This window comes from Drosophila melanogaster, chromosome 3R, assembly GCF_000001215.4.
Source record: "Drosophila melanogaster chromosome 3R".
Classification (NCBI taxonomy): Eukaryota; Metazoa; Arthropoda; class Insecta; order Diptera; family Drosophilidae; genus Drosophila; species Drosophila melanogaster.
Genome location: NT_033777.3, coordinates 25,045,248 through 25,065,767, shown reverse-complemented (window position 1 = coordinate 25,065,767; position 20,520 = coordinate 25,045,248). Strand labels below are relative to the sequence as shown.

At 40.5% G+C, this 20,520-nt stretch overlaps 7 protein-coding genes across 16 annotated transcripts; 3 read left to right on the top strand and 4 right to left on the bottom strand.

Moving 5' to 3' along the window:
- The first annotated feature begins 176 nt into the window (after positions 1-176).
- veli lies at positions 177-1,350 on the top strand. Of its 2 annotated transcripts, NM_143073.4 has the most exons (4): positions 177-290; positions 354-620; positions 774-907; positions 972-1,350. In NM_143073.4, the coding sequence occupies exons 1-4, from the start codon at positions 254-256 to the stop codon at positions 1,119-1,121; spliced, it is 588 nt and encodes a 195-aa protein (NP_651330.1). In that variant the 5' UTR covers positions 177-253; the 3' UTR covers positions 1,122-1,350. The 2 variants fall into 2 exon arrangements, with proteins under 2 accessions (NP_651330.1, NP_733076.2); NM_170197.3 differs by having other exon boundaries at positions 354-907.
- Positions 1,351-1,419: 69 nt separating this feature from the next.
- Positions 1,420-9,482, bottom strand: stac (staccato). Of its 3 annotated transcripts, none has more exons than NM_001276018.1 (15): positions 9,270-9,482; positions 7,864-8,143; positions 5,219-5,559; positions 5,108-5,155; positions 4,649-4,808; positions 3,764-4,584; positions 3,483-3,697; positions 3,148-3,425; positions 3,000-3,090; positions 2,862-2,935; positions 2,437-2,802; positions 2,118-2,378; positions 1,891-2,060; positions 1,652-1,833; positions 1,420-1,590 (listed from the first exon to the last, which is right to left on the bottom strand). In NM_001276018.1, the coding sequence occupies exons 1-15, from the start codon at positions 9,320-9,322 to the stop codon at positions 1,499-1,501; spliced, it is 3,432 nt and encodes a 1,143-aa protein (NP_001262947.1). In that variant the 5' UTR covers positions 9,323-9,482; the 3' UTR covers positions 1,420-1,498. The 3 variants fall into 3 exon arrangements, with proteins under 3 accessions (NP_001262947.1, NP_651329.4, NP_001097909.2); NM_143072.4 differs by lacking the exon at positions 9,270-9,482 and adding an exon at positions 8,586-8,749; NM_001104439.3 differs by lacking the exons at positions 7,864-8,143; positions 9,270-9,482 and adding an exon at positions 6,211-6,687.
- A 108-nt stretch (positions 9,483-9,590) lies between these two features.
- On the top strand, positions 9,591-10,692 carry CG31111 (uncharacterized protein). The gene is made up of 2 exons (NM_170195.3): positions 9,591-9,733; positions 9,884-10,692. The coding sequence occupies exons 1-2, from the start codon at positions 9,671-9,673 to the stop codon at positions 10,628-10,630; spliced, it is 810 nt and encodes a 269-aa protein (NP_733074.1). The 5' UTR covers positions 9,591-9,670; the 3' UTR covers positions 10,631-10,692.
- A 422-nt stretch (positions 10,693-11,114) lies between these two features.
- Positions 11,115-12,399, top strand: CG31109 (uncharacterized protein). Of its 2 annotated transcripts, none has more exons than NM_001276017.1 (4): positions 11,115-11,412; positions 11,589-11,726; positions 11,794-11,835; positions 11,900-12,399. In NM_001276017.1, exons 1-4 carry the CDS (start codon positions 11,269-11,271, stop codon positions 12,170-12,172), a joined length of 597 nt encoding a protein of 198 aa, NP_001262946.1. In that variant the 5' UTR covers positions 11,115-11,268; the 3' UTR covers positions 12,173-12,399. The 2 variants fall into 2 exon arrangements, with proteins under 2 accessions (NP_001262946.1, NP_733073.1); NM_170194.3 differs by having other exon boundaries at positions 11,900-12,291.
- A 294-nt stretch (positions 12,400-12,693) lies between these two features.
- Positions 12,694-16,152, bottom strand: CG11791 (uncharacterized protein). Of its 4 annotated transcripts, none has more exons than NM_001276016.1 (3): positions 15,400-16,152; positions 14,212-14,587; positions 12,694-13,285 (listed from the first exon to the last, which is right to left on the bottom strand). In NM_001276016.1, exons 2-3 carry the CDS (start codon positions 14,452-14,454, stop codon positions 13,133-13,135), a joined length of 396 nt encoding a protein of 131 aa, NP_001262945.1. In that variant the 5' UTR covers positions 14,455-14,587; positions 15,400-16,152; the 3' UTR covers positions 12,694-13,132. The 4 variants fall into 4 exon arrangements, with proteins under 4 accessions (NP_001262945.1, NP_733072.1, NP_001097907.1 ...); NM_170193.2 differs by having other exon boundaries at positions 15,822-16,152; NM_001104437.2 differs by having other exon boundaries at positions 15,151-15,525.
- A 160-nt stretch (positions 16,153-16,312) lies between these two features.
- Positions 16,313-18,062, bottom strand: CG11790 (uncharacterized protein). 3 transcript variants are annotated; one of them, NM_001276015.1, is made up of 6 exons: positions 17,850-18,062; positions 17,419-17,743; positions 17,165-17,326; positions 16,978-17,103; positions 16,860-16,889; positions 16,313-16,496 (listed from the first exon to the last, which is right to left on the bottom strand). In NM_001276015.1, the coding sequence occupies exons 1-5, from the start codon at positions 17,980-17,982 to the stop codon at positions 16,880-16,882; spliced, it is 756 nt and encodes a 251-aa protein (NP_001262944.1). In that variant the 5' UTR covers positions 17,983-18,062; the 3' UTR covers positions 16,313-16,496; positions 16,860-16,879. The 3 variants fall into 3 exon arrangements, with proteins under 3 accessions (NP_001262944.1, NP_651326.1, NP_733071.1); NM_143069.2 differs by lacking the exon at positions 16,860-16,889; NM_170192.2 differs by lacking the exon at positions 16,860-16,889 and having other exon boundaries at positions 17,419-18,062.
- Positions 18,063-18,358: 296 nt separating this feature from the next.
- On the bottom strand, positions 18,359-19,445 carry CG11786 (uncharacterized protein). The gene is made up of 3 exons (NM_001104436.3): positions 19,287-19,445; positions 18,553-19,032; positions 18,359-18,487 (listed from the first exon to the last, which is right to left on the bottom strand). The coding sequence occupies exons 1-3, from the start codon at positions 19,393-19,395 to the stop codon at positions 18,408-18,410; spliced, it is 669 nt and encodes a 222-aa protein (NP_001097906.1). The 5' UTR covers positions 19,396-19,445; the 3' UTR covers positions 18,359-18,407.
- Between the last annotated feature and the right edge of the window lie 1,075 nt (positions 19,446-20,520).

Below are 20,520 nucleotides of genomic sequence, written 5' to 3'. Positions count from 1 at the left end.
TTGTTTGTTTCAAAAGATAATTTTTTAAACGAAAAGTACTGAGATTAGATTATAAGTATATGATATATTGTTAAATATAAAAAATATAACTTTTGTTACTATTTTATTAAACCAAATTATTTCAAATAGAGAATATAATTTCACGGAATGGTATTTTGTGCCCCTGAGACGTATGGTCATATTATTTTCAGCTGCTCGAATAATATTTCAGGTCAGCTCAATTTGACTGATTATTATTAAATTGAACAGCAATATGGCCGATAACGCAGAACCACTGACTTTGTCCAGAGGTAAGGGTGCATGCTAACCATTCCCAGTTGGAGGAAACTCACACCCAATGCTCTAACTTTCAGATGTCAAAAGATCGATAGAGCTCTTGGAAAAGCTGCAAGCGAGTGGCGACTTCCCCACGACAAAACTGGCCGCCCTGCAGAAGGTGCTCAACTCGGACTTCATGACCTCCGTGCGGGAGGTGTACGAGCACGTCTACGAGACGGTGGACATCCAGGGCTCCCACGACGTGAGGGCATCCGCCACTGCCAAGGCCACTGTGGCAGCCTTCGCAGCCAGCGAGGGGCACGCTCATCCCAGAGTCGTCGAGCTCCCGAAAACGGAGGAGGGTAAGACACGCCCCTATGAGCTAAGAATCGAGGGGATTCCCCTATATCATAAAACCAATACCTTGATTGTAAAGGTCTATAGACCGAGAATATATGTTTCTATTATACATCTTATATGGAAAGCTTTATCAATCTTTAATTTTTGTTTTTCAGGCTTGGGTTTCAATGTAATGGGGGGCAAGGAGCAAAACTCGCCCATCTATATATCCCGAATAATACCTGGAGGCGTGGCTGACAGGCATGGTGGTCTGAAAAGGGGAGATCAACTTTTGTCTGTGAATGGTGTGGTAAGTCATTAATTCAGTTATGTACCTTAACTCCTTAAGAACTTGCAAAATATCAATATTTCAGTCTGTCGAAGGAGAAAACCACGAGAAGGCCGTAGAGCTATTAAAGCAAGCTGTCGGATCTGTAAAGCTGGTGGTACGCTACACACCAAAGGTTCTCGAGGAAATGGAAATGCGATTTGATAAGCAACGCAACACACGTCGTCGCCAATAAGGCACATCGGCAAAAACTTGTGCCATAGTAGTTTTTGCCATTAGACCATGCTGATATGCACGTATCAAGCCCTTTACGAATAATATAATTTAACACAAATACCATTTATATATTATTTATTACAAAGAAACTCTGGAAAATTACTCTTTAATCGTAAAAAGTGAGTGTTATGTATTTGTAACTAATTACCGCGTTGGTTTTTGTTCCAATAAATGTAATTAAAACTGTCAGACAATGCAAATCTTTTCTTCATAAGTTTCAGTCCATAAATGGGGCCCATTTCAAAACGCAACTTTGTAAATTTTAGTACGATTGCCGTAGAAAATATAAAAATACAGTTTTATTGCTTTTCTTTACAACGTATAACTTTTCACAATTTAGGAGAAGGATCGGTTCTTCAGCTTTTTAAGGAAATCCTTGGCCTGCTTATCACCTAGTCTGTATTCCAAGGCACGCAGTGATTCGGAATCTGAAAGCACATAACATGTATAAGTTTCCAGTTTTAATCTGCCAAAAGTATGATTAGGTACCTGTATACTCTGGTCTGGATAGATTCATCATTATTTGCTCGCCCGGTGGTGTCGCTTCCAGATCTGCGAAAGATATATAGCTCTCTGCTATATACTGGCTCGACATGCCGAATAAATCTTTATCTTTGATGCTAAATACAATAAGACTATTCTTTTCACTTCGCTGGTGGTCACTCAAGTTTCTGCCGAATGAAGGTATATTTATATATGGATGCATAAATTAAAAAGTAACTACTTACATACGAAACTCCTGATCGTAAAGCGGAAAACAACTTTTGTTGTGCACGTTGGTCTTCACAGTGGGTACGTCGTTGAATCGACTTGTGGGCATGAAACTGGCCTTAACAAATGAGTCCACCGAACCATTTGAATCCATTGGCAGCAGATTGCGAGCATTTAAGATATTTAACTATAAGATATTTAACTCATTAAGCGGATTTTATGTTTCAAATGATTGAAGTCCTACCAATAAGCCGGTATCAGTTAACTGAGCCGTGATGGTAAGTTGTCCATATGGAGATGACTCTTGGCTCTTTTGGTTTTCTAGACGCTCCAAGTAATACTGATGAATAAGATCCGATGTCTCCAGGGAATAAAGCCTTAGTCGACTTTGAATTGAAGACAATATTTTTATGTCTGAAGTTTGAAGGTTGCCCATTTTAAAGCAGTCCATCATTGTCTGAAGAGTATTGTTCAAATTTTGGAAGAAAGCTGGTGGTCGGCGTTTCTAAAAAGATAATCAATTTCTTTTTATATTGTTTCATACTTGATAGGTCAGAACTTACGTCAAGATTTGATTGAATTAGATCATACATTATAATGGATAACTCTGACCAAATGCCATCCAGTATCCTCTGGAAATTAATCTCATTGAGAGTATCGTAGAGTGTGGCCAATGAGGATTCCAGGTACATCATTAACTGGTCCATGGAGTTGGAGTCCTTGGCGAGCACCTCAGCACCTTCGGCCAAGTATCGTCTAATTGGCGGTGCCATTTTCCTGGCCACAATCTCTATGAGCTCAACAATCTGATTGCGTTCGGTGTCCAATGCATTTTCAATGACAGTTTTGATGGTGCTTGCGCATCTCTCAGCCTCTAAGTTAGTTCGATACTCCCCCAATCTCTTGATAATGTCATCAATGCTAAGTTCCTGAAATAAATTATTTGTTTTCAATAAATTTGTTTGATTTAGGTAAATAAAACCTCTACCTTTATGAATGAAGGTAAGCTCTGCCGGATGTAATCCATGTTGTTTATCGCTATGCACCACTCCTCCGACAAAACTATAAAATAAATAAATTCAATACAAACAATATATGATAAAAAATGGTTTCCAATAGAACTTACTGAAATTTTTATTGTTATCATCAGCAATAAAAATATTCTCAACTCTGCGGGACATCTGTTGGGCATAAAATATGCAGCAGCGACAAAGATCCTGTAAAATTATAATAATTAGTAAAGATAACATAACTATATTTGTATTCAATCTCACATTGACGATTTTGGCTACGAAGATGTAGGAACCCTCGACCTCTGGCCAGTCAAGTTGTTGCCAAAATATCTTGATTTGGTAGAATATGGAAAGTGTGTCCACTGCCGAGGAGCTGTATTTCACTGTTTCATCGACCGCTTTCAGCTGATCCAAATCAATTGCTTTCTGGATGCGACTCAATGCCTTAATTATTGAAATATCCAGCCAGTGGGTAACTCCCCTCTCGAACCACGGGTAAAAGTTGGACAGTTCCAGGGGCTCGGAGCAAAGAGATTCTCCTGTAAACAGAAAAATCAATTAGTGATTTGCTAAGAGTGAGGACTTCAGTACTTTACCTAATTGAACGTAACGTTTGAGTATTAAATAGACTTCAAACAAAGTCGTGCCCATATTTACATTCTCAAGGTTGGGTAAATATTCGAATTGATCGTCTGGCACATCCAATCTCTTAATATTATTGCACACTTCTATTATAATCGATTTACAGATTTCAGCAAGCTTGGAGTCATAAAATAAATAAAGTACAGCGGAATAGTTAAGCTGAATTTTGCTGGAAATGAACAAGGTAAATAATAAATGATTGATTGATTCATCGATGCACAATTGTAAAACTTACTGGTAAAAGATTTTATCGAAGTATTCCATTGCACGTTGCAGGTCAGACCGCACCATTTGTATCAGTTTAATGACGTACTGCAGCTTTTCGTCATCGGTTTCGGTGTTCTTAGATTGCCTGCTGCCCTCCACTATGTGCTCCAGCCATTCCCTTGTCCCCGTGTTGATAGCATCCTCAATGGCAGTATCAATATTGCACGTTTCATCAGTGTCGTTTGTGTGTAGCCAACCATACACCGATTTGGGGAATATGTCTACACTCTCCGGCACTTCCAGCTCCTTAATCTTCTTTAGAATATCCAGAACTTCGTTCAGAGCTCTAATTATGTTTTTATCACTGGTGTTTTTGGATCTTAGTTTCCTTAGCACTGCGAAGCACGAGGGAAGCAGTCGTTTCACGCCATCCCAGAATGTTTTCACATCCTCGGAGTCGTTCTGCATGTAAGTAATCACTGGCACCACCACGTCCAGAATTGAATTGAATAGTGTGAAATTGAGTTTGTGCGTCTCATGGATGGTGCTGTACGCGTGCCACTGGCTGAGCGCACAGTCGAAAGGAGTTAGCCCACTCTGGGCAGCATGCTGGGATCGAATGAGTTCGGCATTGGGACTGAACTTGCCGCTCCACCAGTAGTTGGCCACCTGCGAGGTTTCCAGCTCGTACATCAGGAGCAGTTTCAGTAGGTTCTTGTGCTCCTGAACGGCGACACTTTTGTTCTTCTCCGCACTCAAGGCCAGATTAACCAGAAGTGATCCTCGACTGCGTCCCTTGCTTCCCTTTTCCAGGTTATACCATACGGTGAGGCCGGAAACGGGAATAGACTGAAGGATATGTGTGTTTTTTTTTTAGTGTTAAGATCTTTGATAATATTAGATCTTTTCCTACCTTCAATGTAATTGCAGCTCTCCCAATCAGTTCATTATCATGTTTTCCCGAGGAAGCTGTTACAGCAATTTCCTTCATCAGCTTGCTAAGTCCTTTCACACCCTTAACATCCAGGATTTTGTTGACTTTTTCCTTGACGGTTTCCGCAGCATCAAAGTCCCTGAAAAAAGGTAAAATATTAAATGGGAATCATGCGTTAAAATAGATAAATGGGATTCTAGCATGAAATTCTAATGTTATAAAACTAACACAACGTACTTTACTTTAACTACTCAAACATATTTCAAAAAGAATGATGAGTTTTTAAGATGCCATACCTTCGAGTTAGTTAGTTTCAGACCATAAACCTATTGATCCGCGATAAGTGCAATTTAGAGTTCAAGAAACGTTATCAGCCAGATAACGTAGGTTTTATGAGTGCGTTATATGAGTTCAATATGCAAACAAAGTCACACTTACCACACTTCAACGATAAGAACTTCGTCTCGAGCATTTTCAGTAATTGGCCTAGCAAGAAAATAAACATTAACAAATATATATCAGTTTTTATACGAAATAATCAAGACTCACAGTGAAAAGTGCTCCTCCCATATGGGATTCAATGTGGCAGGCTTGACCGATGAGTTGTATCGATGGGAGCCATTCGATTCCAAGTACAGGGTAACAAACGGATCGGACAAGCCGTTTGAGTCCTTGGACATGAGGTTCTCGGCCTTTATAATCTCGACATTTAGTCTAACATTGGGCGGTTCTTTCAGTCGCGCCGCCTCATAAATTTCCTCATGAGTGGCGTTCGGAATTTTGAATGCATCCTGCACGAATTCGACCAAACTGTTTGTGCACTCTTCGTTGTTTTCACAGCCAATGTTGTTGAAAATTTCAAATAATATCTCTTCATAGAGATCTGTGACCTGCAAAAGCAAAGGCAACAATTAGTTTAATCCCAAAACGCAGGCGACATTTATAAACCATCTAATCGGTGAAGTATTTTAATTTCTTTGAGCAAAAATAGAAATAAGTCACTTCTCTAAAGGTCAAAGCCTAAGTAAATATCGACAAATTCCAGAATACGGAAATATAAACAAATCTTCGCAGGGAAATTGGAAAAACAGACCCAGCTGAGGTCATGTTTGCTTAGATACATTCTATATAAGTATCTACTGGATGCTCGCTACAGTGAAATGTTTTATCATTCCCATAAACTATCCACTAACATAAATATTGACTTAGCTCCAAATTCGAATCAATAAACTTCTTAGAATGTTCACATTTTCGCTGATTTTTTTTTTGGTATCTTCTAGCTACACTTTACATAATTTTCAATTATGATTTTGGCAAAAAAAAAACAAGTACATAAATATATGTATTTAAGCACTGAAATACTCTGTGCACTTAACTCGAGTGACTCAACAATTATGCCAAATCAATGAACTTATACAATCGCTTTTGTTTACCGAGGCACTGATGAACCGATTCCCTCGGATATTCTTAAGATCAGTTCATTATGGATTACAGATATATCCATATCTAGATATAGCATCCAAACTTCGTTCTCTACTTACGGTCATCGAGTGGCAGACCGCCTTGGCATGGGAATCAAGTAAATGCTTGTGGACACCACGGAAGTGTCGACTGGAAATGCTTCCATTCCGATTCAGTATGCTCATCCGTCGCTCGAATGGTTTGTTGAGCGACTGGGTGGAGGATGCCTTCCGCGGCAGTCTGATTTCGTCGCATCCGGTGCGCGTACTGGATCTAGTTAGGCTATTGGTTTTCGAACTTTGGTTAGACGAACTGTGGTTTTGGGAGCCGAACTTGCTCAGAACACGTGGTAGCGATAGGTAGCTCATGATCGAACCCAGCCACTAACCGATCACTCCACTTTTTCAATGTTTTTCTCTAGGTGCAAGCGAAATTGAAATTTTTGGCAAATACTCTCTGGCAAATATACAATTCGATATAGACGCACATATTATCGAGCACGATCGGATGCGCTGGTGGACAGATCGTGGACACCCACGGACTCAGGAACACCGACTGGACACAACCGCTTCGGAGAAGAGTCTGTAGCTAAGTACAATAGCGTCCGGTGTGGGAAATCTTTGCGATATCCGAAATATCTTGACGTTGACCATGAGATAAAAAGTGTATGCGCTCAATTCGATTCAGATTGCTTGGTGTATTTGTGCATACTCGTATGTACACGATGATGGCCAAGTGTTTGTGAGCAATAATAAAGCAATCTTAAGAGAAAATGGTCTATTTTCGGATACAAAAAGGAAAAGCTCAAGGTGGTAATGAAAAATGTATTTTCTAAAGTACATTAAGCTTTCTCCCCGCCTCCCTTCAATTGGCCGCTCTAGGGTTCTTCAATGTTTGCATGTTCTGCAGTGCTTGTTTATGCTGTCAGTATACATTATTCGGTTTGTTTATACAGTCCGACTATATAGGCAAGTTCTTTTGTTTATTGTGCAAGCGTTTCGTTTCTATGGACACGACTTCATTTTCGGTTTCTGTTCAATTAAACTACACCTGCCCAGACGGCAAACATGCGAACAGCAAAATGTTGGCACAAGATAAAACATTGAATTAACTCGTAGGCGATCGTTACGCCGCGCTGCAAACTGGAAAACTGACCTATGTCGCAACTTCCTCGGTAGTCGGGCCTAGGAATTACACATGACGTGAATGTGACCAGGCTCAAAAGCCATCCATATTCACCAATACCCACCATGGTGGATAGCTAGTTTGGGAGTCGACCTGGTAAAACCCAAACTGAATGACGGAGCTTTATCTTGATGTACTTTCACTCGAATCCTAAAAGCTACAGTGCATACTAACCCAACAATTCAAAACGAGTTCGTAAAGCGGCGATTATCAATACTCTATCATGAATATATATGTATATATATATTAGGGCGGATTAAACCATAAATCATCCTTAAACTGAGTTTTACGAATTCACAAGAGCTCGTATGAATCACATGTATAAATATGAAAAATCTCTTAACGTACGCATTTGGGAGTATGTAAGATACTAAATTAAATAAATAATTTAGTAATCTTATGATTAAACTATAGGTTACGTTTAGTATAAGCTGGAGCTCTATTAGTTGCACCAGTTGGAATGCAGTTTGATTGTCTGATTCGTTGTGACCTTTTAATGGCTTTGTCAACCTGATTCACAGCACTGATTTCTCAATTACAAAACTTACATTCATCACTGGCGCCGAGTCCAGAACTGAAGTGCTGATATCCTTGTCCGAACTGGACGCCAGTGTACTCTCGGTGGCAAAGGTATCGATGCTGGTGCACTCCGAATCCTGGCTGAGTTGCAAAGTGCCATCGGGACTCTCGTCCGAATCTTCTTCTCCGCCGCTGCCATTTTCCTCCAAGGGAGCCAGTGAACTTTTGAGGACGCCCTCATCGATTTGGGACTTCTGCCGCAGTAGGGATCCAAACTTTTCGAAAAATCCATCATCTCCGTCTTGCAGTCTGCGGAAAAAGTGCAATTAGTAAATAATTCGAAAAAAGTCATTAAATATTATCTGCACTGGCTAGTCATCACTTAATGGGGATTTCATTTCGATTAGGGATACTCGTACTATGAGCAAGCTTATGTAGATGTATTTGAAAGCCCAGTGAAAAATACCCTAAAACTGAGTCATGTTTTAGTTGCGAGTGGGTGGTAAAATCGATCTGTGGCTTCCCCCACTCCCTTACATCACTTGCCATTCCTCACGCACACACGTTAATTTCACTTGATAATCTTTAATTTATCTGATGACACAGTTCCAGTTCTCCAAAATGTTCATATTTGTCTAGAGAAATAGAAACACACATTTCGGCTCGTCTGGCGAACAAATGTTTGTCTATCGGTGAGTTTTCAAGTTTTCTACAGGTATGCGTGAGTCTGTATTTTATTCATCCAACTTACTGGTGTTCATGCTCCGTGGGTGGATTCATTTTGAGCTCCTGCAACTTGAAGAAGAAGCCCTTCCACATCTGCTCCTCGTCCATTGTGATGTTGCGTTTTTAGCTTCAGAGGCACTGAATCGAAATCGGAATCCAACAAGTGTCACCGGAGTGTAGAAACATACTAACGGCTTATTTGCACCGAAACCGAAACGAACAAACGATGTGATTCATTGCCAAAGCTGCTCTCCGACGTAGATTTTTCTCAGTGGTATTCACACGCTCTTCCCTACACTATCGCAAACACATTATAATGAGCTATGGATGTTTGTAGTATCTAACATTGGGCGAAAGTGGGGAAATGGGAAGGAACGGGATGATACATACAGACAGACACCTGTTGCCATGGTGATCGGACGTTTTTTCTAGCTCTCATGCTAATGATTTTAAAAACTTATAGTTTGTAACTCTTGAAATTGTTGAATGAAAATCCATTAAGAAGTTACCAATCATCAATGGTTCTAATGGTGGTAAGCCTCACGCACACCTGTTTATGTACATATACTCTTGAAGGGCTAGGTGTTGGTATTCTTGTAACTACCTTTGCAGACTGGTGCTTCCATGGTCAAACTACGCACTTTAAGGCACATTTTCAGATGCCAAGCTAAATTATGTGCGCAACTATTTAACTACTTTAAAAACATACCTTATTTTTTCAAATATCCTTAATTCCGAGCGCCGGAAGTAACTTTTTAACATGATTAAGTCCTTTGCAAGGTCAGAATGCCAGATTGAATTAGGCTAAGAGGATTTGCAAATCCATTAGGAATTTCCTTAATTTCAATTCGAATTAACGTCTCCGTTTGTTTTTTTCGCACCCTTTAAAACTTTATTTATATCTTTTAAAATAAACAAAGATTAGATTAGATCAGTTTTGTTTATTAATTTGGTATGTAAGATATACCAACATAAATGAATCTACCGAATACCGTATTTCGATAACTTACGAATGGCAGCCCTGCAGTCCGATAATCATAACAAACCCACGGCAATAACAACAAACAAATCGTATCTCTTGTTTTTGCTGAAATTATAAATTAAAAAGCAATGAATTTAAAGTATAAGCGGCGCTACGAGAGCTTAAAACGCTCCGTCAAGAGTTATCTACTGGTAAGATCTTAGAAACTAGGGCGAAGTTATGCAAACTTAAGAGTATTTACAAGAAACCTTAAGATTCCTACTCACATATATGTTTACATTATAGCATAAAACATTTACGGGAAGTTATATGATCTATTAACTTTATAATACCAATTTCAGGAGAACGCCGCCCTCACGGATGAGATCTGTCGTCTGCAGGCCGAACTATCTGTGACCCGATCCCAAAGACTTTACTTGATAGAGCGCCTCATGTTTCACGAGGGCTTGGAGAAATCCAACAGTGGACGACCCAGTGTCTCGAATGGAAAAAACGACGCCGCTGAAACCACAAAGAAATACAGTCCTGTAGTTTCGCATAAGAACCCCGTCGAAGATAAGCCAAAAAATGTTACAATTGTACGGAAAAAGAAGCCCATGTTTCCGATGAACCTAAATAATGTATTACTCCACTCACTGGGCGAGATTATATCAGTGAATCCCAATTTTCACACTGAGAGCTGGATATATCCCGTGGGATATGTGGCCACACGAATCTACGCCCATCCCAAGGATCCGCGCAAGAAGTGTGTGTTCACATGTAAGATTTTAAATAACGCCGGGATTCCTCAGTTCCAAATAATACCCGACAATGATCTGGATGGAGTTTTCTTCGGAGAAAGCGCCAATATGTGTCACATGGAGCTTCTAAACTCCATTCAGCGGTCTCCCTGCGTTAAAATTAAAATACCGTTCGACGTACAGGGCGAGGTTTTCTTTGGCTTGTCAAACCAAAAAACACAATCGCTGCTTATGATGGATCCTGCCTTTCATCAGTGCACGAATTTCAAGGGATTCGCGGTGCAGAATGTGCAGTCCTTAAACAGCGCGTCTTTATCCTTTGAGACGCTCCAGGGATTTCTATCTTGATAAGATCTGTTTTTACTATTTGATTCTCGATATAAGAATAATAAGTTTATAATATAAAGACGAATTTTATTTCTCTGATACAATCGTTGCGAGAAGTACTTAGTTATGTACCTAAGTATGTACCTGGTACATGATACGAAAACACTAAAAACCCGAAACAGCTGATCTGTTTCAATTCCATCTCGTCCGTTTCAAAATATACTTTCCAGCTGTATAATACGTTATAATACAGTTTAAAATATTAAATTATTACGAGTGTTTGGGACAGATTGGTTAACAATTTCCAGTTAAATAGATAACATATTATTCTAAAAACTCTTTGTCCCACTTCCGCATGATTCAATGTGCTAAAATCATATGTTTTATGTGGGCATTCGCGGTTATTTCAAATGAAACTGTGCATTTGTACAATTGTTGTCAACTATCGACTTTTCTATAGAAATGCCGAAAAAAACAAGCTGGCAACCTGCCGAGGCAATCGGAAATACAACCCTCGAATCGAAACATATGTACACAACACCTATCTGAAAAGTATTAAACAATATTTTGGGAAAGTTGTTTTGGCTAGCGTTAAATTAAACGACATCCCAACCAGCAGCTGAGGATATAGCCAACCAACAGAATCGGAATCAATCAAGATGGGGAGCATAGAAAAGGCGTGCATATCGGGATTTCTATGCCGACTGTGTTCAGAGATGCACCGCACAGTAATACATATTTATAGTGATCATGGCCAGCGTTTGTGTCTTGTTGAGAAAATCAACGGTTACCTACCAATTACAGTGAGTATTGCCAACTAATGGACGCTGCTGAAAAGGCGGAGCTACACACAAATCACGTTCCCATCGTCAAGGATGTTTGTGTGTACCCAATGTCAGCCATTCCAATAGTTTTTCCCAACTATCAGCATCTTGTTAAATAATTTATTGATTTATCACCTACTGCTCAATTGCACCAGATATCTCCGACTGATCCATTGCCAAAAACCATATGCAAATCATGTCTGCATCGCGTGGAGCAGCATTACTCGCTCCTGATGCGTCTGACGCGGATGCGGGAGGAGCGCAAGTTTAAGTTAATCAAATACAAAGCACAAGTAAGTAGTTGTAGTATTGTTCCATACAAGATAATTGTACCCAATACCTATATCATTGATTATCCAGAGAAATCCCTCGATATCCAGCGTGGAATCGGAAGAGGACGTGGTGAGTTGTACAGTTCAATCTATTGAAGAGGCATCATCTCACCCAATTCGTTCGGCTTTTCCAGATAAATTCAAGCTCGGTTCACGAGTTCCCCAATCGGAATGAGGAGGATCAAGCGACCCGCCGCAGCGAGTCGACGAGCACCCAAGCTGAAACTGGTCCACAGACCCAGGAATCCCAATCCCCCAAGTCAACAAAGACCGCAGTGTCCACACCAAACAGCAGCGAAAGCCACGATGCCAGTGGTGCTGGGCCCAGCAATAGAGACCGAAAAGAGACTGGCACAGGCAACTCGGAAACGGGTAGCACTACTCGGGAAGGAACCCATGCAGATTAATAACTGCTAACCTCGTCTCTGGTCGGTGGAGCTATATATACGAGTACTTGACTATGTATATATATAGACGCGTTTGTGTGTACGTACGTTTAGATTGGAATAAAGTAAGCATTTTATTTAATTGTCTAGTTAATTTCGAATACATATGATAAGTGAACCATTAAAACGGAGTTCTTACTGCGGATTTCGGGGTATGTTTTCCTAAGATAGCACATTTTGTGGTTGCCATCGCTTCTCTCAGTCCGCACAACGTGGCATATCCACTTTGCTTACCTCAATCTTATCGCAGCACCATTTTAGTGGCTAAATTCTTTTCGCATGATAGCAGCCAGTTCTTCGTTCCACTAAGTTTGAATGTTGGCATGGCTTGTGGTTTCAGTTGTATGTTGCTCGATATGGAAAAGCTCCTTGGTTCATCGATTGAAGCAGACCGAGATAATGTGCCCATGTGTCTCGTTAAATTGCTTTCCATTTCATCCTTCACACAGAAACTACCAACACAATAATTATTTCAGCAGTTTGGTAATTAAACTATTTCTTTAATCGTAATTAATGAACATGTAGGTATAGGTAGGATAGTAGGTTCCTTTAACTTATTTGAAAAAGAAGCAAATACATAGATTCGTATCGGTACTACCAGCAGATATTTGAACATTTATGTTATGTTCTTTCTCGATATGTATGTATTTCATGAACCCCGTGACTTTTGTTCCAATTCATTTTAAACCTCGTCTGTCTTTGCAATGTTCGTTTTTTTATTGAGCCTAACAATACGCACGAATACGCTGAATACTTAAAATTGTCAATCAGAATGGTATTATGATTACTTAGTTTATCTTGCTTTTCCTATCACTAATGTTTCCTGCCATTTACATACACATATGTATACGCCAACCGATGAGGTGCATACGTACATAGTGGGGAAAACACTTGTGCTTGCAATTGTCGTTACATCTTAAGTTAGTAAACGTATATTGTTTTTAGTTGCGGCTTCAATTCTGGAGGTATCACTGGAGTGTGTTCCACTTTTCGAGTAACTAGGCGCTTGAACCGTCCACTGAATTGCTTGCGAAATCCCTTAAAGCTGCTCTTATCACTTGAGGCCATCATGTCCTGGAAGAATGAAGAGTATTTTATAAGTATAAAATTTGGTAAAATCTTAGAAACTCCGAAATAAATTAATATCTCTACATTCACTTATTATGTATAATATTTACTTAGTTACACGCTGATTGTGAGTCATATTCTAGTTTTTGCCTTATCGCTAATGCATATTTCAAAACTGCAAAATTTCTAGAACGTGTCAAGTTACTTTTGTTGATTCATTGAATCGGGGAGTTTCCTGAATTTAGTAATGTAAGTGTTTCGCCAAAAAGTCCTTGTACGTTTTATGAATATCTGTGAGATGTGCAATTGTGCAAGCGAGAAAGTGAAAACCGGAAAACAAAAGTGATTTAGCCCTTCCTTAATTATAAACATACGATCCGAGTGAATTTGTTATTTATGAACCCCAGCTGACCTGCGCTTGTATATGCGATTCTCTAATCTTATCTTTGAAATTCCTCGGTATAGATCTATTTATGGCCGAGCGTGCCCAAGCAAAAGCCTATAATATATTGCCAAATGTCCGTATGTACATAGGTTCAAACCGCCATACATACTAATGACTTAAATGGCAATTGCTGAAGTGCAAACAATTTGTTTCCCCTTTATCTTCCGCCAACACACGAGCACAAAGACTAGGAACTAACTATACTGCGTACAGACGACGGTCGCCCGTGGAGTATCTAATAATCGTTACGTCATGATAATCTGCACTGCGGAGGAAACTTGTCGAATGGGCGAATGGGCGAATGGGGTGGGTGGTCTATCTATTACACAGGAACTATGCAGGCGAAGCAAAAAATAAACTACGCCATATACGCTATCTCTTTACAATCTTAATTCGCTCGAAAATATATTATATACCATATTATAAAGTTGTATCTGATCCTAACTTACATGATATTCCAACGCTTTTACTTTCAGTGTGGACTTACCGGACTCAGGCAATTGTAGATGTGCGGTGTGGGCGCCTTTGGGGGGAATGTCCACTCCGTTTGGATGGAGCACCCATTCCCGTTCCCGTTGGCGTCGCAAACAGCTGGTGCATTACTGGTCCTCACGAACGTAACGCTCTGGGTTTGTTTGGCAGGTGCTGAAGATGACGATGGTGTGGTGGATGCGGATGCGGCAGCGGATGGGGCCTTGGCCCTGGTTTTGCCCTCGCTCGATTCCTTCATTCTTATGTGGTCGTCCCAGTAGCGTGTAAATATGTTTTTGGTGTGCTGGACGTCGGTGGACGATGGATGGTGCTGGTGCGGATGCGGGGTGTTCAGATAGTCGGTTACAGAAACATCACGTTGACAACATTTACTGCGGACAAGACGCATCGTTAATTTCCCAGTGATACCCTCGATCGGTGCAAAGTTAGTTCATTTTTAAGGTACACGCGTATCACAGATGGTTTCTATTATATCGGTATGATATGTAAAGACATTTGCTATATGGCTAGCTAAATGTCGAGATGGCGACGGCGATTTCGACCATTGGCGGAAGTGGTTTTCGCTTTTCGGTATACTAATGCCTCGCCTGACTGTTTTGTTATTCGTAGTTTTCTTTTTTTTTTTTTTGTATTCGGGTTGTTTGCAGGTAGGGAGCTGTGTATTTAGCAGCTACGCAGCGTTACAGCGCGACTAGAATATCGATTTTCTGTAATTGGGCTGGCGTTTTGGGTGGTGAGTTAGTCATGATGGCTGCGCACTATACTTTTTAGCTCAGCCCCTACTCCGAAGTTTGGTTATATTCAGCGGTTCCTTTGTTTGTTATGTTTGTTGTTGGGTTTTGGCCAGTTTCTCTATTGCGAGTGCCTTTCCCGAGGTGGTGGTGTATTTATAGGAATGACACTTTTCATCTTTTCAATGCTAGACATAACTTACACAATATAATCAAATTTGTTGTTTTTCACTAGGCCAAGCGGAGGAAAACCGAAACGGAAAAGCAGAATAGCGTAGAAGCAATAAAGCAGAAAAACAGACAGACGTGTCGAGTATTTTCTAGTCGTGGTGCTCGTGCAGGGGAAAAATGCGATTAATGCTGGCACTCTTCACTACAACCACACATCCACACAAATGCGACCGTTGAATGTCTGCACATTTTCTTGAACTGTTCTACACGTAAGTACGCACATTAGATTCGACTTGGACTTCAGTTCGGTTCGGATGGCAGCGAGTATCTGAATCGCACAGAACTCGCACTCGACTGAACAAAACAAAAGCTACGAATCTGACTCATGTGCGCTCGCTTGACTACAGCCACAGCCAACCAAAATCTCAATCGAAAGTCGCTGCGAATGCGAATGTGAGTGTCGTGTGAGTGTAGTGTTCTCTCTCGATCTACCGATATCGATATACCGCACTACACATATATACGTCCCACTCGTATTCGTAATCGTTTTTGTGTTCGTGTGTACTCCTCGCTCTTTTTTCAAGACCTTCTGACGTCAGCTGACATTTAGCGAGCACTGTGTTTTAACCAACACCAATTCGGGTACATTTGCGTGTATTTGGGTATCAGCGGGTGTATAAATAGCGTGTTTTGAGTGATTTACCCCAAGATACAAAAAATCCAGGTTCCGAGGAATACGCTTACGCCAACGATGACCGCTGCGAAACAAATAAAAAAAAACTGCCTAACAACACGATCGCGAATCTCACGCTTTACGAAACGAAACGCTGCTTTAATTTGAGCGTTCCACGCCAAACTATCATCGCACTTAAGCAATTGGCTAGATTGCTAGCCGAGTTAGCCCCTGAACTCCGAGCCCAGTTGCTAAATGGGCCGATCTAAATATTTTTGTTTGCTTGCCCGCTAATTAATTGAAAGCAATCAAGAGATAGGATATAGGTATTGTCAGCGTTGTGCGCCAGTGAACAATGGATCTTTTGCGATATTAGGTATCCATATTTGCATGTTCCGCTTCCACCGTTCCAGCCAAAAGAGCTGCCAGTTTTTGTGGCGTTAGGAATTGCAGCAGTTGAATTTTCGCGCCCACTTTTCCGCTAATTGTTGTCACTCGACTAATTCAAAAACGTCGTGTTTCATTTAGTCTTTATATTAGTTTTATTTCGACTTATTTTTTGTTTTCGCAGGCTCTGAACTGAATATTTTGGCAACCTTTTTGCCAACGAATAAGAGAGCAACTAAGGCGAAAATACTCAAAGTCGCCAGCGATGTTATGTTTTCAGCTGCAAAATAACTTTGCAGTGGGCCCAAAAATTCGTTTCTGAAAAGCACGAAAGTTAAAACATTAGCTCATTTGATCATTGGTTATTAGGATAAACGTTGTGTAGTATTAAATTCGATCTTCTCAAACCAGGAACTGTTTTAACCAGGGTATAATTGATTAATGTAATATTGTTTATGTACAAACTGGATAATATACAACGGTTACGATTAACATTTGGTTCGATATTAATCAACGGAGTGATATTAACAATTGTTTTATGCTCGATGGTGGAATCAGTGTCTATGTTGAATACCCTCAAACTGGCGTTATATGCAACCTTGTACCGGGGACAAAGAATCAGTATTTGTTAACTAATAGTAATTATTAATAGGTTTACAAGTTTTATCTTGGCTCACTTACTAAACACATGTATCAGTTTCTCACAAATCCCTATAAAAAGGTCATAATCGGACTTTGAGTTTAAAATTCGATCGATGGATGAATTTAAAATCATTTTAGCTATGAGAGGAATACTTACACGGCACTTGGGATTGCGGGCACTGGTTGAGGATGGCTCTGGGTATATCCCTTCTCAGCAAACTGGACAAAGGCTTCGGGACTGTATTGCTTGGCTGAATATTTGTACATCTTTCCTTGCCTCAAGCTGTAATGATTATAATTTATATAATCTATTCTTGGACACAACCAAAGCGATCAGGGCTTACAAAATAAAAGCCGGTGCTTCCAATACTCCCAGTCGCGTAGCAGTTGAGATTCCAGACTCCAAACTGTTCATGCGGGCAATATTCAGCTTTCGCTTTAGCTTTCCGCCCACAGACTCCCAAACGGCATAGAGTCGCTGACAGACGGTACATTCGGCCGAAGAGCTGGAAGTGGGTGTAGGTGAGCATATGTGCACATATATGTACATCTCATGACGCTTAGATGGCGACCTCAACGCATGACTAATATAGCTTACAAGAAGATAAACCAGTCCCCGGTAGTGGCACCCGACGAGGCTTGAGTCAGGTGCTCGAAGTTGTCGTCGGAAAGCTCTTTGACCGCTGGCTCTAAGTTGTCATTGAAGAAGTCTAGGATTTCGTCATCGTTGATCTCGCCATGGTATAGAATGGGTATTCCTCGCCTGAAGAACACCAAAGCGGGCTCCTTGCTGGGGTCATAGATGGATACCAGGTTGCTGTCCACCGACTGGACCACAATGGCCGACAAGGTCTCCTCCAGCTGGGCACGTATCTTGGTCACCATGTTCTCATATTCCACGCAGCGCTGGCAATTGTTTTTGTCTGCAATTAAGTGTGCTCGTTAGCCAGTAACCGGTGTACCATCCTCCATATGCACAGTGGACACGTAGGCTGGATTTCTCTGGCTGACTTTCCTACCAATACTCACTGAATAGGACAACCACATTGCTGCTGCCGGTCAGGAGTTGAATCAACTCGGTGTCGTCCACACGCCGCAAATCCTGGCCAACGGCACAGCCCAGACTCAGGGCTATAATAACAACCGATACTATGTGCAGCATTTTTTGGCTGTGGATCTGCAGCAGCGGAGTTGATCACTGGCGAATGCGAATGAATCCGATCGCAACTTGGATGCGGACGCAGAGTGAGCCCGTCTATCGATAGTCGGCGAAATGTATCGTCGCCAGTGATGCGCAAGGTGACAGCTTTCGTACCTAGGTACGTTTGCAGGTACAAATGTGTACCTTGGCTAATATTCTGGTAGATAGGCCGACTACTTAATGAGTACTGTTCAAGAACCTAATTAAGCGTATCAAGCCATCAGGATGTTGGATTGATTTAAGAACCAGTCTGAATCAATGATATGCCCCAAGTTCAAACACAAGAGTAAAATACGAAATACTTTTATTTATAAGACTTTAACAAATAAATAATCAAGTGTAATACAATTTGTAACAATGCATTTATAACTAATTTTGGTATTGATCTACGAACTTCTTCCTTCAAAACTTTCTATCGAGTTTATTACAAAATCGTATAGGTTCTCAATTTGTTGGGCTAGTTTATCTGTAAAAGGGAGAAATATAAATATTAATAATTAATGCTTAAAGCACTATATAGAAACACCTTACCCTTATCTGTCTCTACAAGTTTGCTTTCCATGCCATCGCTCTCACCAGATCCAGACATCATATCATCCTTGAAAATGTTTTTCAGCTTCGGCAGAACCAAGAGCAAGAAAATCAGGCCGATGAACTTGACGATTTTCTTGAATATCAACAGCTTGAGCAAAATCTTTCCAAGCGTATACAGATTGATCTTGGACTTAAGCTTTTCCAGAATGGAGTCGTGCGAATGGTAGGGAATGAACGGAGCTGGCTTGTAAAACGGAGGAGGTGGTGGTCCATAGGAAGGATAGCCAGCTGGCGGTCCATATTCAGGAGGAGGAGGCAGATAGTTGTTGTTAGGCGGTGGCAGGTAGTTGTTGTTCGGCGGCGGATTGTACTGGTATCCATTGTTCGGCGGAGGCAGGTACTCCGGAGCAGGTGTGGCTGGAGGCAAGTAGCTGTTGCTCGGCGGGGAGCTGTAGCTGTAGCCCCCACTATCGTTGCCTAATAAATGCGAAAGAATCTTATAAGTTTAGCATTCAAGGATAATCCAAGAAGTTAATCCAATGACTTCTGTCATAAAGATTTGAATAGTTGTTTGTACACTGAATTATCGTTTTAAGCACTCAGTGCCAATTGATAGTACAGAAACACATATATTTGTAAGTGTATATTATTAATTTCACTTTCAGTTTGCTTTACTATAAGGTTTTTCAGCACTTTAGAATCTCTTTTGATCCCTATTATCTTTCACACACCGAAATCCAATGAGTTCGAGCTTTGAATATCCCCGGAATAGCTATCTCCAGCACTAATGCAAATGCAGGAAGTGCATATAATCAGAACGACCAGGTATTCGGTACGCATTTTGCGATCGCGTTGAGATATGAGTTAAGCGGTTCCTAAAAGTACAATAAACGGTTTGCCTGCCGTCCGTCTCTTTATAAATTTGGGGCCGAAAACATTGTGGCAAAGAAAATATCAGGTGGACGGACGTGTGTGCAAGTATTTATAACTGCCATCGCATTTCCCCCGTAAGGCTTGGCCCCCACTTATAGGGCATATATGTGCAGCGTGGAGCCGGAGTGGAGGAATTGAATTCACTTGTGTATTCTTGCAAGAAATGTGGCTACCGTCTCACGTGCTGTTCAGTATTCATGCTACGTGCAATCGCTTGGATTGTGTTGGAGATTTCGAAAGAGACGCACAGAGTTCAATACAACTTTCACTACCCAACTTTCAAAAAGCCTGGAAATAGCAAACCGCCTATATTATATAGTGTTTGCCAGTTTGTGTTTCATTTGGGCATTTGACATCGAATTTTTGACAAATTGTTAAACCCGTTTTGTGGGAATTACGGATTTGCATAAGTGACACAAATTGAAGACATTTCGGACAAGTGTTGCGGTTGTAATACTTTTGAAGATACTTAGGAATTCTGTCAAAGATTGAAACCGTCATACGCAGTACGCAGTAACTACTGTAAGCTGTTTGAATGAAAAGATGATGTACACCGTAGGTCTTAATGGGCCTTAATAGTTTTATGTCGGCGGATATGCTTATAATATAGACAACGGATCACCAAATTGCTTAATGTGCCACCACACCGCATGAATTGTTAATTTCGAGCTGCATTTATACGCATTTAATTGCAGTTACACTGAAATTCAAAAACTTAGTCAAGATAATAGGATAAATAATAATATTAAGGATCAAAGAACTGTAAAACATTAGAAACCTGCAAGTTTCAATGTTATTGCTTTGTCCAAACCCATTAATTTCTATTCCCTGTGCCATTTAATTGTTTATATCTACTTTTAACTGGCCATTGTACTCATGATATTACCGTTACTTTTATCTCGGTCACTGCCGGAAGTGACCTAATTACGATTCTGAAACCTAAAGTTAACAAAATATGAAAGAAATGAAGCTTAACTATTTAAATTCGTGAGGGGTATTGTATTATTCAATGTAAACGAAATAAATAAGTTT